General features: G+C 42.0%; 1 protein-coding gene across 1 annotated transcript; it reads left to right on the forward strand.

Moving 5' to 3' along the window:
- The first annotated feature begins 1,994 nt into the window (after positions 1-1,994).
- Positions 1,995-14,882, forward strand: GNG4 (G protein subunit gamma 4). Its single transcript, XM_035322523.1, has 3 exons — positions 1,995-2,198; positions 7,817-7,922; positions 14,125-14,882. The coding sequence occupies exons 2-3, from the start codon at positions 7,827-7,829 to the stop codon at positions 14,251-14,253; spliced, it is 225 nt and encodes a 74-aa protein (XP_035178414.1). The 5' UTR covers positions 1,995-2,198; positions 7,817-7,826; the 3' UTR covers positions 14,254-14,882.
- Positions 14,883-15,304: the final 422 nt, after the last annotated feature.

Raw genomic sequence — 15,304 nt, forward strand, 5'->3', positions numbered from 1 at the left:
GGCATCTCTTGCTCACTTTGCTCCAATTTCATTTCTGCTGGTTCTCAGGTCTTTCATCTTGTAAAATACTTGAAGTGGGGAAGTTCTATTAGTGGACTACATTATGTGGCTGCTAAAGTGAAGGAGGGGTGCTATGAGAGTGGAAGTGGGAAACCTAAGGTATGTTACTTTGTACAGGTGTGCATGTGTACCTCCTCCTCTGGGAATGTGAGGCTAAAATTTGAAGTGCTGTCCCTGCTGTCCCTAAACAGACGTTTTCCCCATCTTCCCAGCCATCCACTTCTCTTTGAAAACTTAGTTGATATGAGGAAAGGTGGAAAAGCAGCAACTCCTCTCTGGATTCATGGAGCGAAGAAAGATCGCTAAGGAGAGGAAGGGAGGTGCTGGTGGGAAGTGAAGAATGGGATCTCTGGTAGGGTTCTGGCAGAGGGTGTAAGGCTATTGCTGTTGGAAGCCAAGGTCTGGGGCAGGTTCATGTGGCAAAGCCTTTCTGATAGCACACAGGATCTGATTTCTGTGGTGAACCTGTATCTGTCTGAAGAGGTATGGTGAGGAAGGGAAGGCCAGGCAGTAGCTGGGTGTTCACTTGTAGCAGGGAGAGGACAGCTAGTCTCCAAACCCTTACTGGGAAAGGGAACTCACATCTTGGGTTCAATCAATAGGTTCAATCAATATCCAGTATTTAGAACAAACCCGTTTTAATGAATAGAAGGAATTAAAGAATCAGTAGAAAACTAAGTGAACTGAAAACTGAATCAAATGGGATAAAAATGTTTTGGCAAGGGTGTGGAATTCACTGAGGAGTTTAAGCTTAAGAAGTTTCAACTTACAGCCTGAAATATCTACTTCAAAGATCTTTGCATTTAAACCCTATCCTTGAAGACAGTTGATTTAAATAAATAAATCTGTTCCTGCATACTGAGCAAGAGTCTTTCAGGATTTCTTGAGTTACTATTTCATCCACTATGCATTTTGTGGGAGGGGAAAAAAAGCCTCTAGAGAGTGGGGAAGGGAGGGGGGAGGAGAGTACCCCCTGGTTTTGTAACTAACAAATTTTGCAAATTCGGTTTACCTCCAAATATGGATAGTCCACAACAGTATAGACAAAAGGGTAACTCCAGTGCCAAGGAACACCCAGAATAAGTAAGGTGAAGCTCTGTAGAACGTAAAACGGGAAATGTTAGCCTTTTTGTGTGTGTGGAAGGAGTCCAAGTAGGACTGACTTTCTTTGTGATTTTTGCTTAAAGCTGTATTGGATTTATTTTCTCACATATGGAAAAAAGTCACAAGACATATGCTGCTACTCTACCACAATAATGTAAGACAAATAATGTCTTAAAGCTGCTGCTTAAGAAAATTACATTAGTTGAGCTTTCAGATGTACTGACAGCATTTTCTTTGACATGATATTCAGTTAAAACTGCTGACAAATGACCTCTGTGCAGGTAAGATGCAGAGTTACTTGCTGTTTGCTGCTCTGGGTGAGGTCAGAAAGCTGGTTTTACCTCTGGGTTTCTGTAAAAGGCTGCGCTGTGTATTTCACAATTCAGGTGGGTCGCTCTTGAAAGAGGATTAAGTATGTGACTGCTCTGATTGCAATCTTCCACTTTGTTGGGCTACCTGGTAGAAAGTCAAACAAAAGCATGAGCTTGCTCCCTATCTACAGCTTGCAAGCTACCTTTAAAGAGAAATTCAAGGATCCTAACTCTCCAACACAACTGAATAACGTCTGCATAACCGTCCTTAGAGGCTAGTTGTGTAGACTAGCAGGCACCAGACAGCAAAGAAAATGTGCTTTAAAGCAGCTGTTTTCCCCCTTAACTTTTAGATATGTTAGAATCCCCCAGTAAATATACCGTGTGGTATCTGTTTCTATACTATCTGATTCTTTGAGCCACCTCAGCACTGCCTGCCCCTCACAGCCGCCTTCCCGCCCGGGTACGGAGCCGGGGCCGGCACTGCCGCCCCCCAGCGCCTCCGGGCGCCGCCCCGCCATGTGCCGCCGGGCGGGAGGAGCCTCGGCAGCCCCGGGAGCCCGGCATCGGGCGGGATCGAGCGGGTTCGGGCCGAGCCTCCGCCGCCGGCCGCGCCTCCCCGCGGCATTGCCCGCCCGGCGGCCCGGGGCTTCGCCTGACAGGACCCAGCTCCGCTCGTCGCCGCCGGGAGCAGCGCGGGGAGCGCCGGGCGGCACAAGCCAGGTTCTGCCGCTGGGGCCCGCGGTGCTGGGAGGGGGGTCGGAGGTGGCCATGGGCAACCGCTGCGGTGCCTCCTGGGGCTGCCCACGGGCGCTGCGAGGCCGGGGCCGGGGGTCGGGCCCCGCATCGCCGCGCAACTTGGGCAGCGAGCCGCTGCTGCTGGCGGGTGGCGCTTCTCCGAGCCGCTGCCCTGCTCTGCTCCCCCACAGTCCAGGCCAGCACGTTTTAGGCGGGATTTAACCGGAATCATCGACTTTCCTCATATATTTCTTTAAAAGTTCACAGCTATCTCATAGTTTGCCAAGGAAGCAAACCCGGAGGTAGGTCCCGTCAGCTCTCTGACAATTTGCTCGAGGCTGGCCGTGCGCAGTGCCCGAGTGCACTACCTGCGCAGGGCTCATATGCCAAGAAGCAAGGTGATGCTTGCTGATAAAACACGCGGGCACGGTGACAAGAATTTGTGGAGCTTGACAGTTGGATGGGGTTCAGCACTATGTTAGATGTAAACCGAGCCGCTGGAGTGTGGCTGTTTTGCAGTTACGTGGTCAGCAGTTATCTGTGAAGTTGATGTATGTATGGAATGACAAGTCTATCCGTGACGAGCAGTCTTGCTGTTAGTCTGATGATTTCTGCTGGCGCTACTGAGCGCCCTCGGAGTGGATGGAGTTTCCCCCTGAAATTCCTTCTTGTCAGTTTGGCACCAAACGGCCACAAGGCTGGAAACGGTGCTGGTTATATTCCTGGTGTGTTTGCAGGTGGATAGGTACATTTGGGGAGCTTTCTGCAATTTCGAATTCGATTCGCTGTCCTGTTTGTTTCAGGGACTATTCCCTCAAATGGCATTGGGACTAGCTGGGGTTAATGGTTCTGCTGTGCTGCGTGGTCCAGGGACTACAGAGCTCGTGTGGAAGGTGCTCTTCAGAGAGGTGAATCCCAGAACTGCAGACCACACCAGAGCAGTTAGCAATCCTGGGTCCGTCACTTTAGGTTGTTGAAAGAAAAGGGAACGCAACAGTTGGGTGTGGGGGCTTTTGAGATTTAGTTCTACAGTGCGCCCTTTTGGTATGGTGTTTTACGACCGTAAAGTGTAAAGGGGAAAATTTGCCCTGCAGCTTTTCATCCCATCCCTTTTCCTCCCATTCCTCATAGAAATCCACACTGAAGAGCTTGAAACTACATTTTGCTTAGATGTTACCCAGTATTTCAGACTCTGCATTTTACTAATAGGAATTAGTAAGGTTTGGTAAATGTATGTTGCACCTCTTACCTATGCAAGGTCAAACTGCTTCTGCAAATATGCAACTTCCTGGGTTATCAGGAGATAACTTGGCCTTTGAAGCGCTGTCGGGTACAATCTGTTCTGAAAACAAAGAGAAGTTGCTCTTCACAAGCGTTTTTATGAGCCCTGGAGATTAAAATCTTTGGCATAAATCAGTTAACTGTATCCAGCAAAAAAAGGATGGAGTTCATATCAGGTAAAAAGGTCAAGCAAACAGACAAAGCCCGCTCAGCTGGATGGGACGGGGGGCTATGACCACGCAGCTTTCAGGAGCAATGCGTTTGGAAACGGCTGGCCTACACGGTGTGCCATCCTGCAGAAACTGCCCGGCCAAAAAGGGCCGCGCAGGGGCTGTCGCTGTCGTTAATGCAATGAGCATTCCTCGTAAAGAAAGGAGTCACTGAGACCAGACTGGTGAACTCGGTGTGCTGCATAAAAATACAGCGCATAAATGAGCTCCTGTGTGATCCAGGACCGCTGGCATGCACCAGTAACGTGTAGACTGCACGTAGTCTGATCACAGCAGGGTTACTGTAACTAGGGTGATCATCAGAGCCCGTGTACCTCTGTATGGATCTGACCTAACAGGGGGCTGCTGGAAAAACAAGCAGGAATGAACATCGTGAACCCAGCTGAGTAATTTCTGGTTCGAGGCTTTGTAGGTAATTGAAATGATGGGGAGAAGCGATTTCTTTTGAGCACTGTGTAGGCTGCTGCCATGCAGGACACAAACCTTGCTGTGCCATCCAGAACAGCTGAGTGCTCGGAGCGGGGCCAGGGCTGTTGGTCAGCTGTGGGCTCAGCTGGAGCACTGGGACGGAGATGCCACAGCACTGCGTCTGGCAAAGGGGGTTCCTCATAGTCCAGAGAGCGAGCCTTCAGAGAAAGGGCATGCGATCGACTGTCTTGTTATTAAAATGTCTTTTCTCTCCAGAGCTTTATTTCTAAGTAACAGTGGTATTTCATTAAAGAATATTGAGCCCGTGGTTATTAAAGAATATCATAGGTCCTAAGGAGCGCAGAAGCAGGTCTCAGCCAAAGCTGTATCCACTAAGAGAGCTGGCTCATCACAGTCAGCTTTGAGAGTGGGAACTATTCGGATTGTCAACACCACTTAGTATCTGATAGGGTCATAACTGATACGCCAGTGCATACGCTGTTTGTGTATCATGAGGGAAGTCAGAGGTGTGTTGAGCTAAGTGAAATGTGAAACGGGATATCTGCCTTATGAAGTTCTAGAACCAGAACTGACATATGAAAAAAAAAAGAGATTGGCTACTTAAATGGATGCTAAGCACTTCCAGAAATACGGTAGTTAAATACTGAGGTGTGTGTAAAGGTCAGGGTAGGAGCAGGCTTTGGAACAGAGCAAATGTTTGCGCCTTAGGGCATACACAAACCTCTTAGGAGGGATAAATGAAAATTTTCTCCAGTGGACGAAACACCTGTGGCCAGATTGTTTTCTTTTCTTTTTTTTTTTTTTTTTAATATATAAAACCTCTTAAAGTTGTTTTTTGTTTGTTTGTTTGTTTGTTTGTTTTTGTAAAACTTCTTAATCTGATTATTTTCTGATACCAAGAAATAATTTACCAAAGTAGCTACATATTTCATCCCCCAGCTTTGTTGTATTGGAATATAGGTAAGGATGTATTTTGATGTTTGTGGCATTGTTTGGGAAAACAGGATTTGGATTATTTTAAACATTTTTGTGCCTAATAGACTTTTCAGTCATCGCAGAATCCCTTATTCAATAGATGCTTAAAAAACAGCTGGAATTACCAGAAACACTCAAATTTTCTGGTTCTAATGTGTATAACTTTTATGGTTTGAGTGAATTACCAGAAAAGCCAGGGAGATCTGGAATTCTCGAGACTGTTCATGGAGTTTCAGTTACTCAGTTCACTTTAATTGAACTGTATTATTCAAAATCAAATTTCTAATTTGCCTCTAGACTTTGCTGTGCACATGAAGACATGGCTCTGTACTTCACTTAGCTTTGATTTTTCATCTCTGTGGTCATTATTAGTCTAGCCATGGGGATGATAACAAAATTTAAATGATTTATACTTGGAGGGGTATCATTGTGTAAACAAAGATGAATGTGTTTACTCGTCTTCATAGCTTAAAAGCTGGGAAGTGGGTCAACGGAAAAGACAAGAGATGAGCTATAATTCAGCACCTCCCGCTCTTGTGACTGCCTAGCAGCCTTTCTGCTTGTCCACTGCAAGGCAAAACACATCCAAAAATCGTTTGGAGGCTGGCTGGTTGGTTGTGGGTTTTGTACTGGGCATTGCATTTTATGCAAAGGCAGCTCCTCCACGTGTAGTTAATCCTGTACCCCGTGAGGAATGAGAGTTAGCAGATTGTAAGCAAAGGCAAGGAGGGGAAAAAAAAAAAAGCCCCTGCGGTCTAAATCACTTTTAGTTAGAGTGCATTTCAGGGAGCAATCTGTGTTCCATTGAAGAAGCACACGTGCAGAAAACATGTTCTTTTTACTTGTGTATACTAAAGCTACAATGTAATTTAAATTAGCATTTCTACTACCCAAGTTTGTACAAGTACGGAAAAAGGTTGTTACGTTCCTTCAAATGGGTGCTGAGCATGGAGAACCAGAGATGGTGAACCATCACCTTTGTATTCTTCCGTCCTATTTACAGCACAGACTAACAGTTTCGGAAAGGAGAAGTAACAGCGACCTTTGCCTTGTCTCTGTGAGTGTTTTGTGAGATCAGATCAGTTGAAAAGTTCTTCCTCCGTTCCTTCTGTGCTCTGGATTGTGTTCTTCTCTTGACGCAAAAACACTGAAGACATCGTATATGTCATTTTTGTTTACCGGAGTATTTGCTGTGTCATACTTAATTTCTTGTTTATATCTCATCCCCTGGTTATTGGATTAGGTAAGCTATTGAGTTTCAGGAAGGGAAATTTGTGTAGTTACAGATGTTCACTGCTTGTCCAGAAATAAGCCGGAAGCAACTGCTTTGAGACTGGCTCCTTAGGGAGTATCAATGCAAGAAAACCACTGAAACACTGACGTACCGCAATTAGGTGTCCCTCTGACCAGCTCATGCTGTGCTGTGTACATCAGGCAATCATTGTTTTCTTACGTCTTCGTATCCGTGGACAAAGGAGACTTCTCCTAAAACGCCGCTGCTTCAGGACACCTGAGGGCAGAGAAGACAGCTTAAACTGCTTAGCCATGAACTTCCGCACAGACTCGTTCCTCTCCTGCTCCCTCTACATCACCTGTTCCCTGACCACAGCCTCACTCTGCCCAAGGCTTTCTCAAGAGGTCTTCACTCAGGGGTGAAGCAGAGGTACTGATTTGGAGTTCCTGTCAACTCATCAAGGCAGAGATCCGTACTTGCCTATGTCAGTCCCAGATGAACCATGCTCATTTCTGTTTAGAAACATGGTAATATTTTCTCAGATTTGTAAACTATCAGACTGACAATTATGACAGCAATCTCTTTGCTTTTGTTAATTGTTTTTTTTTTTTTTTAACACTCGATAACCTTGATACTGAAGTATTCCTCAGTGAGTAACTCTGAACTATTAAATTCCTGGGCAAGCAGGACTTGGGATGTTGACTCTAAATCTGTACGCTGCCAAAGGAAACACTAAAAAGCAAGGGAAAAAGTACTAAAGTCATTCTGCACAACTTCTTTGCTTAACCTGGAGTCCAACAGGTTAGTTTCCCAAGAGTTGCAGATCTCTTCAAAAATAGTGCATTCATTTTGGTGTAGCATACCGTACTGTACATGTTTTTAGTTGTCTTTTTACTTCATTGGAGACCTGCAAGAAAAATTTGGAAACCACAGCATCATTTCTTCTCACTCCCAGTTTCTTCATTTCTAAACTACTTAATTTTATAGTCATCATGCTGATTTTTTCCCCACCTTAAATATCTGTTTCTGATGCTTGGTGAGATCAATGTGGCATTCAGTCGCATTGTGCACATTTCTGACTAGGTGTAATTGGGGTACGGAGCCAAACTGCACGATGACTGCAGGGTCTGTCTGGGAGCAGTGCTGTGGCTGCCATTCTGAACCAGGGTGATGAGTTCTGCACTGAAACTCTGGCAGTGTGATCTCCATGTATGTGTTGTTTTCAGAACCCGGGACGAATAGTTGCAGTCAACGATGCACATCTATGATGCAATCAGGCGCTACTGAACAAGAGAACAGATAGAAATGGTACCTGGTCTGTATTTATAACCTACAGCCTGGCAGTGTCAATGTGGTGGTGTGGGGGCACTGGTTAGATTTCAGTAACTGTCTTCTCGCTCATTGGTGTATTTGCTAGCTGTGCTTTTAAATTGTCTCCACTTTGCCTCTTCCAGGGAAAACAAAATGAAGGATCTAATGTCAAACAGTACAACCAATATATCCCAAGCCAGGAAAGCTGTGGAACAATTGAAAATGGAAGCATACATGGACAGAATGAAGGTAAACTTTGACTTTTTGTCAATATTTTGAATTCACTCCCTACTTTGTGGTACAGCCTACCTTTAATAATCCAAAAAGACTGGATCAGCTGAAATCAAAATTCTGCGTTGAGTTATAAGGCAGTATCAGCTCATAAACTCATTAATTAAAAGGACAGTATTTAGAACTCTGAAATATTAGTGCAATTGACATGAGTAGTCAGTCTTGCTTATATGAAAACGTAAATTTCAGTTGTTGCATTTTGGTTCAGTTTTTAGCAGTGTCTTGTTAGACCACTGAATTTGCATAGCTATAGTTTCTGTCTTGTATAGTGTCCCCACAAGTTCGTTACATTCTAGAAGCGTGCTCCTAGGGACAGGTATTTGTTTCCTTCCGTATGGATCTGCCTTTTCACTGCAGCCCTCCAGGTTAGTTTGCAGTCGAGCTGGTCACCTGATTCAGGCCACATTACAGCTGCGTGAACAACAGAACTGACAAGAAGGAAGGGGTGTAAATGAGTGGCCAAGGAAAGGGTTGGAAAAATGTGGGCCACGTTATTGTAATTTGAAATTGTTGATTCTCAGTAGATGGTCTTAAACTTGCTTTTATATAATCAAATCATAACTTGCAAACACCGAATCATTAGCTCGGTTCTGCAGATAGCTTCCTTTGGTAGATGTATAATGAGGCTCTTAATTACCTGTGTAAGAAAGACATAGGCTATTTTTGCCGTTAGTTTAATTAACAAGAACACAGTTATTAGCATATGTAGTAGACCTAAAACCCAGGTAACTTAAAAGTGCAATTGTTTTACAGTTTGGGACCACAAAAGGCACCAAAGAAAATCTAATGTGTTTCCGTATTTCAGAATATGTGCTAACATAATGTACAGCTAACATACAACTAATTTTTATGGTACACTAACACAAACTAAATATGATTTGCAAGTGTTTGGTCTTGATTTCTAGAGTGTCTTTGAACAAGGATATGAGGGACTGTGAAAAGAGCTTGGTTGGTTTCCTTATTTCCTCAAGATCTGCTTTGCCCTCTAATCTTTGAAACAGTGAAGTGTGTGCTTCACTGTAGGTGAATTTTGCCAAGAGACTTCAAATGGTTTCATCAGATTTCAGTTCTCAGATCATAACTGTAAAGGTAGAGAAAGGAACCAGTTTCCTTTTCCCCCCCCTGCTGTTGCAATGTTGTTTTGCAAGGGCTTAAACTAGTTAGATGTTTAACAAAGATCAGTCCTTTCCAAGTATCTTAATTAGACGCTGGTTTGCAAGTTGCTGTAACCAAGTGGTTATTCCCCTAGTAGACAAGACCACGTTGTTAAGATGAAAAAGGAAATTTTCCGGGTGCCTGCATCATTGACCAGGGAAATTAGAAGTTCCAGCTCATTTTTCTACCACAGAGGCACTCTGTAGTTGCTGTAACCAGCCACAGTTGGGTCTGCTCAATTAAAATGTTGCAGTTAGAAGTACATTTCTAGTTGCCCATTCCCCACCGTGTTCTTGATTTTTTCAGCTGATGTAAAAATCAAGTCCTGTAGCCATTCAGAGCAGCAAGCAATGCAATGTTTTGAGGTTCCACAAGGACAAGTCACTGCTGAGGTGTGAAAGCAACAGGACAACTTAAAGGGGGAGGATGAAGTTATTGCTGTGCTGTTTGGTGGCTGGAAGGAATATTACCATGGTGGGTTGTTGTAAACCTTGAGAGTGAGAAGCCCCAAAGGATCGTAAATTGAAGCTGTCTTCCTTCCCTGCAGATGGAATGGCTGGAATTATAATGAAGTAAGTAGAAGGCAGGAGGTGCGGATTCCAAGCTAGAAAACATGAAATGAAATCAGATGAAAAATGGCCTCATGACTGGTAGAATAATGCGCCTACCAAAGATACTAGCAGTGAAGTTGAGAAAGCAAAGATAATACTGGTGCTTTATCACAGTTGTCCCAAGAATAAAGCCCTACTTAATCTTCCCTTCACAAGCAGAAAAGCGAGGAGGAGTGCTCTGACACTAAGCATCGTGGTGTATCAGCTATTATCCCATTTGCTTTTTTCTTTAAGAAGGTAGAAAATATCCCCAACTGTTTCTGAATGGTGTTGGGAGATAAGTGGGGTTGGCAATAAATGGGTGTGAATCTTTGTTTTAGATGTAAAGGATAAGCAGAGTGGGTGTCATAGCAAAGATGGTAATTAGTCACAATCCATGACAAGACAGACGTAGTAATTGCAGCATTTTGCCCTGTCATTGAAGCTTGTAATTATTAGCGCAGCTAACGGGATTATGTTCTAACTTTGGCTGTTTTTATCACCTCTGTTATTCTGAAACGTAATGGTAAAATTCCACTGTCCTCCTGAGACTAATTCTTCAAAGCATCAGGGTTGAGCATTTGTTGTTCTTTTTTCTTCCTTTCAGTAGTTTGACAACCCGACGTATTTGTCATTGCGCAGAATAAAAATAATTGTATAAAATGGGAGATTGGTGTAATACAGGATACAGATATACTCTATCCCCTCTATCTATACATTTAAAAATATTTTTTAAAATGAAATGCTAACTTTCTGTTAGAACTCATCAATCAAACTGGAGTCTGATTTTTTTCAGCCACTTCTGCAGTATGTATAAATTGCTTAGAATCTGCAGACCAAGCTGTATTGCGTAGGTGAGCTGAAATGATAAATGTGCGTTAGTTTCCTTTGGGTATTCAAATCAGATGCTTTTACTTTAAGTCTTGGTAAAAGCTGTTCTGGAACTGCCCAGCACCATTCGGCCCCAAGTAAGCCTAAAGGTGAATGGAAGCGATGATGGGCTGGCCTTGATTTAACTCCCTCCATGATAGAAGTAGGGCGAGTAGCATATTATTTTCCATGGTAACAAACCACAGCACTGCCCATTAGGCAACCTGTGTGTGCTGACCTATGCTAAAAAACCTGTCTATCTCTGCTGCAGCCTTAATGCAATGCGTAATGCAGAGGTCTTCTGCCACTGTTCTTCTGAATAATAATACTGAGCAGGAATCATACTGGAGGCAACGTTGTGTTTGGCGGCTTTTTGGCCACAGTTCCGGATTTGGTTCCTGTGGCTGGGAGCAACGCTGGCAATGTTTTCAGTGCTGCTGCAATGTGATCATCCGCATTTAACAATTAACTCTCCACAGTAAGTGGTCATTTTTTCCACTGCATGAGCATGAGCTATGCCAGTTTAAGTGAATAAATGCCATAATTCAGTTTCACAATCGCTGGAATCCCAATGGGGGGATTTCTCCTCCCCAGCTCTTCTTTTAAAGAAGAGCTGAAAATGGATGGCCTAGTACAGGCTGGGCGGTTTAGTTTGTGACAGTGCACTGAAATGTGACCATGTTCCTCAGTTTCTTGTTGCAGGTTTGCTTTCCACTAAATTGTACGATGGCTTGTCTGAAAGCAAGCTAATTTGTGAATTAAACACCATGATGCTGAAGAAGTTGCTTGCTCTGCTTCACAATGTTTTGCATTCCTACCTGCTCAGTAGAGTATAAGTTAAATATAAAAAATTGTTGCATTTTTGCTAGTGAAAATCCTTTTCATCGCTGTATGATGTCAAAGCACGGTGATATGTAGAGAAACAATGAAATTGCTGGGCTTACCCCTTCTAGGATTGATGGTTGAAATTGTGCTTCTCTTTCACTGAACAAAAAGAATGTTCCTGGGCTGATGCTGCATATGCATACGTGCAACAAGCACGATAGTTATGGGAAAGCCAGTCTGCTGAAGTCCAGCATTGGTTCGCTGATCGTGGAGGATCAGCCTGTTTAGAATGATGGTTGGTTTCATGAATAAAATAAAATAACTTATTCAGTACCTTAATAATTGAAGATGAATGTGCTGAGTGTCTTTAATAAACACATTGTCTGGGACCCAGAGAATTAGAGTAGGTCTCCATTAGGTTTTATGGCAGTAAACTTTATGGTGATGTAACACTACAAATGTCATTGAGTTTTTTGTGGGCAACTGTGGCTCTGAATTTAACTTGCTCTGTTTGAGTGAAAGGGAGTTCAGGACCAAAGAAATCAATCAAAGCATAGAACTGCTTTTATTTGACAGATGCAGCTGAGCTTAGAAAAAATGAGTATAGAAAAGTGAAAATGCATATGTTAAATAATTGTGAATATTCTGGTGATTGTCATTACCTGAAAATACACATTCCTCCTGCAGTTACTGGAAACATGCTAACCTCTCCTTCAGGGGATGCATTCTATGGTAGGTTATGTTTTCCTGAGGCCAGCGTAGGTCATGAGCAAAGAAAAGCATCTTTGCTGTCTTTTGATCTTTTGGGGCTTGATACGAATTTCATAGTAAGTCACATTGTGCCTCTCTCCAGAGAATCTGCTTTTTAAGAATTCTCAAGCAAATTTAAATGAAAACTGGGAATATGATAGCATTCCCAAGCTTTCAGTTTGGCCATTATAATTCTGTCTCTGACTCTAGACATGCCCTTAATCTCATTCCTTTGTCATTGCTTAGCAAGTAGCTAATTGAAGAATGTCTGAAAATAATTAAAACTTTGTATTTGAAGTCTGTCTCTACTGCTTTTGCTTGTCCCGCTTCTCTTTTCAGAATCACTGGCCCTTCTGGAAATCTGCCAGCTGATTTGCTCGGTTTTGTTCTCAGTCTTCAGCTTTGTATTGGCCCAGCGATCTATTGTTCATCTGTAGTGTTTCTGCCCACCCTTTAGTCTCACTAGCTAATTCAAGAGCTAACAAAGTCTAAGTAACGCAAACACCCCTGCTTCCTCAGCTAGAAGATAGATAGTCTACTGGGATGCCAACTGTAAGAGGCTGCTGGGTTTAAGCATTCTACAAAGGCATGTTTTAGTGGATTTTAAAGATAGAAAGTCACTTTCCTTTGGGAACCTAACTTAAATTTGCATGAATCATGAGCTAACTCCCACTGACTTCATAGATCTGATCTGAAGCCTACTAGGGGTTGGACTTCTACCAAAGCAGGCAGGGTGTAGGGAAGCTAAAGCTAACAGTGGTGACACACCTGTCAGAAGAATACCAGAAATCAGATTTATTTTTCCTTTTTACCATAGTTGCGCAAACTTGTTCACATCAGTGTTTGGCTGAGGAGAATCTCTCCTGGTGCTCAGAGAAAAGATGTTTTTGTAAAGACTATCTCCTTTCTTCAACTCTATTATAATATTGGAAACACAGTAATTAAACAAAGCAAAGAGATACAGATAGTTGTAAATATCTTACTAACAAAACAGAACAGAACAAAAATAATTCATGTATATATCCTAAGTTCTTGAAAAAAAAAAAAACAACAACAAACAAATAAATCACAGTGGCCTAATATCACCAATATTCTTAAGGCACAAAGTTGCAAAGGTTTCAAGATTTCATCTAGAGCTGAAATATTTTCATTTTCCATTTCTTGCAAAATATCTTGAATATCAACATGGTGTTACATTTCTATTGAACTCTTCAGAGTTCAACAAGCCAGAATTAAGCCAGAATTAAGCCAGTTCAATAAGCCAGAATTCAGAATTTGGAGACCTTAGAATTTTTTATTTTAGAAGCCTAAAATTACTAATGTAAAGATCAAGTTTAATGTCATGACTAAAGCTTTACTTACAGTAACTTACTAAATAGAAGATATTTAACTTCACTGAAAGGGACAATTTTAGCTTAAATGGGAGCTATGAGAAATGATTACCAAGCCTTGCTCCTGATTTGTTATTATTTTTTATAATTCCACAGTCATGTGCCTTAAGAACTTTTTTTTTTATTTTTTCTTTTTTTTTTCCCACTAGATGTGGGAGAGTCTGGAGGGGACCTTCCAACTTTGCTGCTTTAATGCCTGGGAATAAGAGCTGAGGCAGAAGGCCTCTACAAAGACGTGCTTCAAGGAGAATTGATATTGCTTATGAACTATTAGTAGATAGATGTTTCATTGAGTATATGCTCCTGACCTTGCTTCTGATGGAGAGGAACAGCAGAATATGAGTCATATAAATCAATACTATCTCTTGTCACTGTGTTAGGTAAAATGTGTATGCGGATTACAAGGCATACATCTTAGCAGCACAAATTCAGAGCTGTGGTTACTAGTAATGTAAAGAAGAATAAACCAGTTTACTATTTTATGAGTTTCCAGTATTGTATGTTATATGAAGAATATTTATGCAATGCCAATTAGTTCAGATTTAAGTGTTGTAATTGTCCTTTCTTCTCTTCTACTAGGTATCCAAGGCTGCAGCAGATTTATTGGCATACTGTGATGCTCATATTGGAGAAGATCCCCTTATTATTCCAGTACCTGCATCTGAAAATCCCTTCAGGGAGAAGAAACTCTTTTGTACTATCCTTTGAGTCAGTTTCCAATTAAAAATATCTTATGTTAAAATTTGGTATCGGTGGTGCATGCTATTGGTTTTAGCATATTTTCCTCAGATATCAATACTTGGCCTAGAGTTAGAATATTTTTAGAAGGTAGTGCATTTTCTGGTATAAATAAGTAAAAGAATTCTAAAAAAAAAGTCAAGGTAATCCGTATTTTTCAGACCAATGCACAAGTTTAATTTCAGTTTTCATAAAGATTATTTGGTTCTTAATGAAAGTATTGAGTACAGTATCATATTGTGGATATCTTTGCCAGTCATAGATTTTTCTGAGACCTAAATGAGTCATACCGACTCTGAAGCTATTTTTAACATTCTTATTTTCTTTGGAAGGTGAATTAATTCATTTGCCTTTACAAATTTGTATCTAAAAAGAGTAGTGTGACCTTTCCGCAAGTAGCATTATTTAGAGAAAAATGCCGGTGATTTACAATGTTTGGAATGATCAGTCTTATACAGTAAGTGGTGTTTATAAATATGTTTTGTGAAGACTGTAATAAACTTGACTACAGAAACAACCTTAGCAGCACTGTCACCACAAGCAAAGTGAAAATATACAGTTGCATACGAGTTCTGCATCAATAAAACTGGAAAAACGTGGCTGCTTGCATCTTATTTTGAACAATAGTGATTTAAATTATTTTAGAAAGGAAATAGAACCGTAATATATCAGCTGTTCCTGAGAGGCTTAGTGAAGGGCGCAAGTTCTGCCCTGATCAGTACAGGGAGGGGGGATTACAGTTTCTAAGCAGCACTCTACATGCCTTCACGCATGAGAGCAAGACTTCATGGGGGTGGAGAGCAATGGTAAAAGGTTGTTCTAGAATACACGTCAAGAACAGTGCCATCAACAGCCACTAAGTTCGTTTGTTCTGAAACCACAGATGTGTCATGAGAGAAGTTATCAGCAAGTAATTTGGAGGGTTCGGGGAGGTTTTTTCTTCTGGCTTTGTCTAAAGTGATGTATTGGGTTTACATGGCAAGGGTTTGGCTGCAGGGGTGGCCTCTGTGAGCAGAGCCCA

This window comes from Oxyura jamaicensis, chromosome 3 (assembly GCF_011077185.1).
Source record: "Oxyura jamaicensis isolate SHBP4307 breed ruddy duck chromosome 3, BPBGC_Ojam_1.0, whole genome shotgun sequence".
In the NCBI taxonomy this organism is placed as follows: domain Eukaryota; kingdom Metazoa; phylum Chordata; class Aves; order Anseriformes; family Anatidae; genus Oxyura; species Oxyura jamaicensis.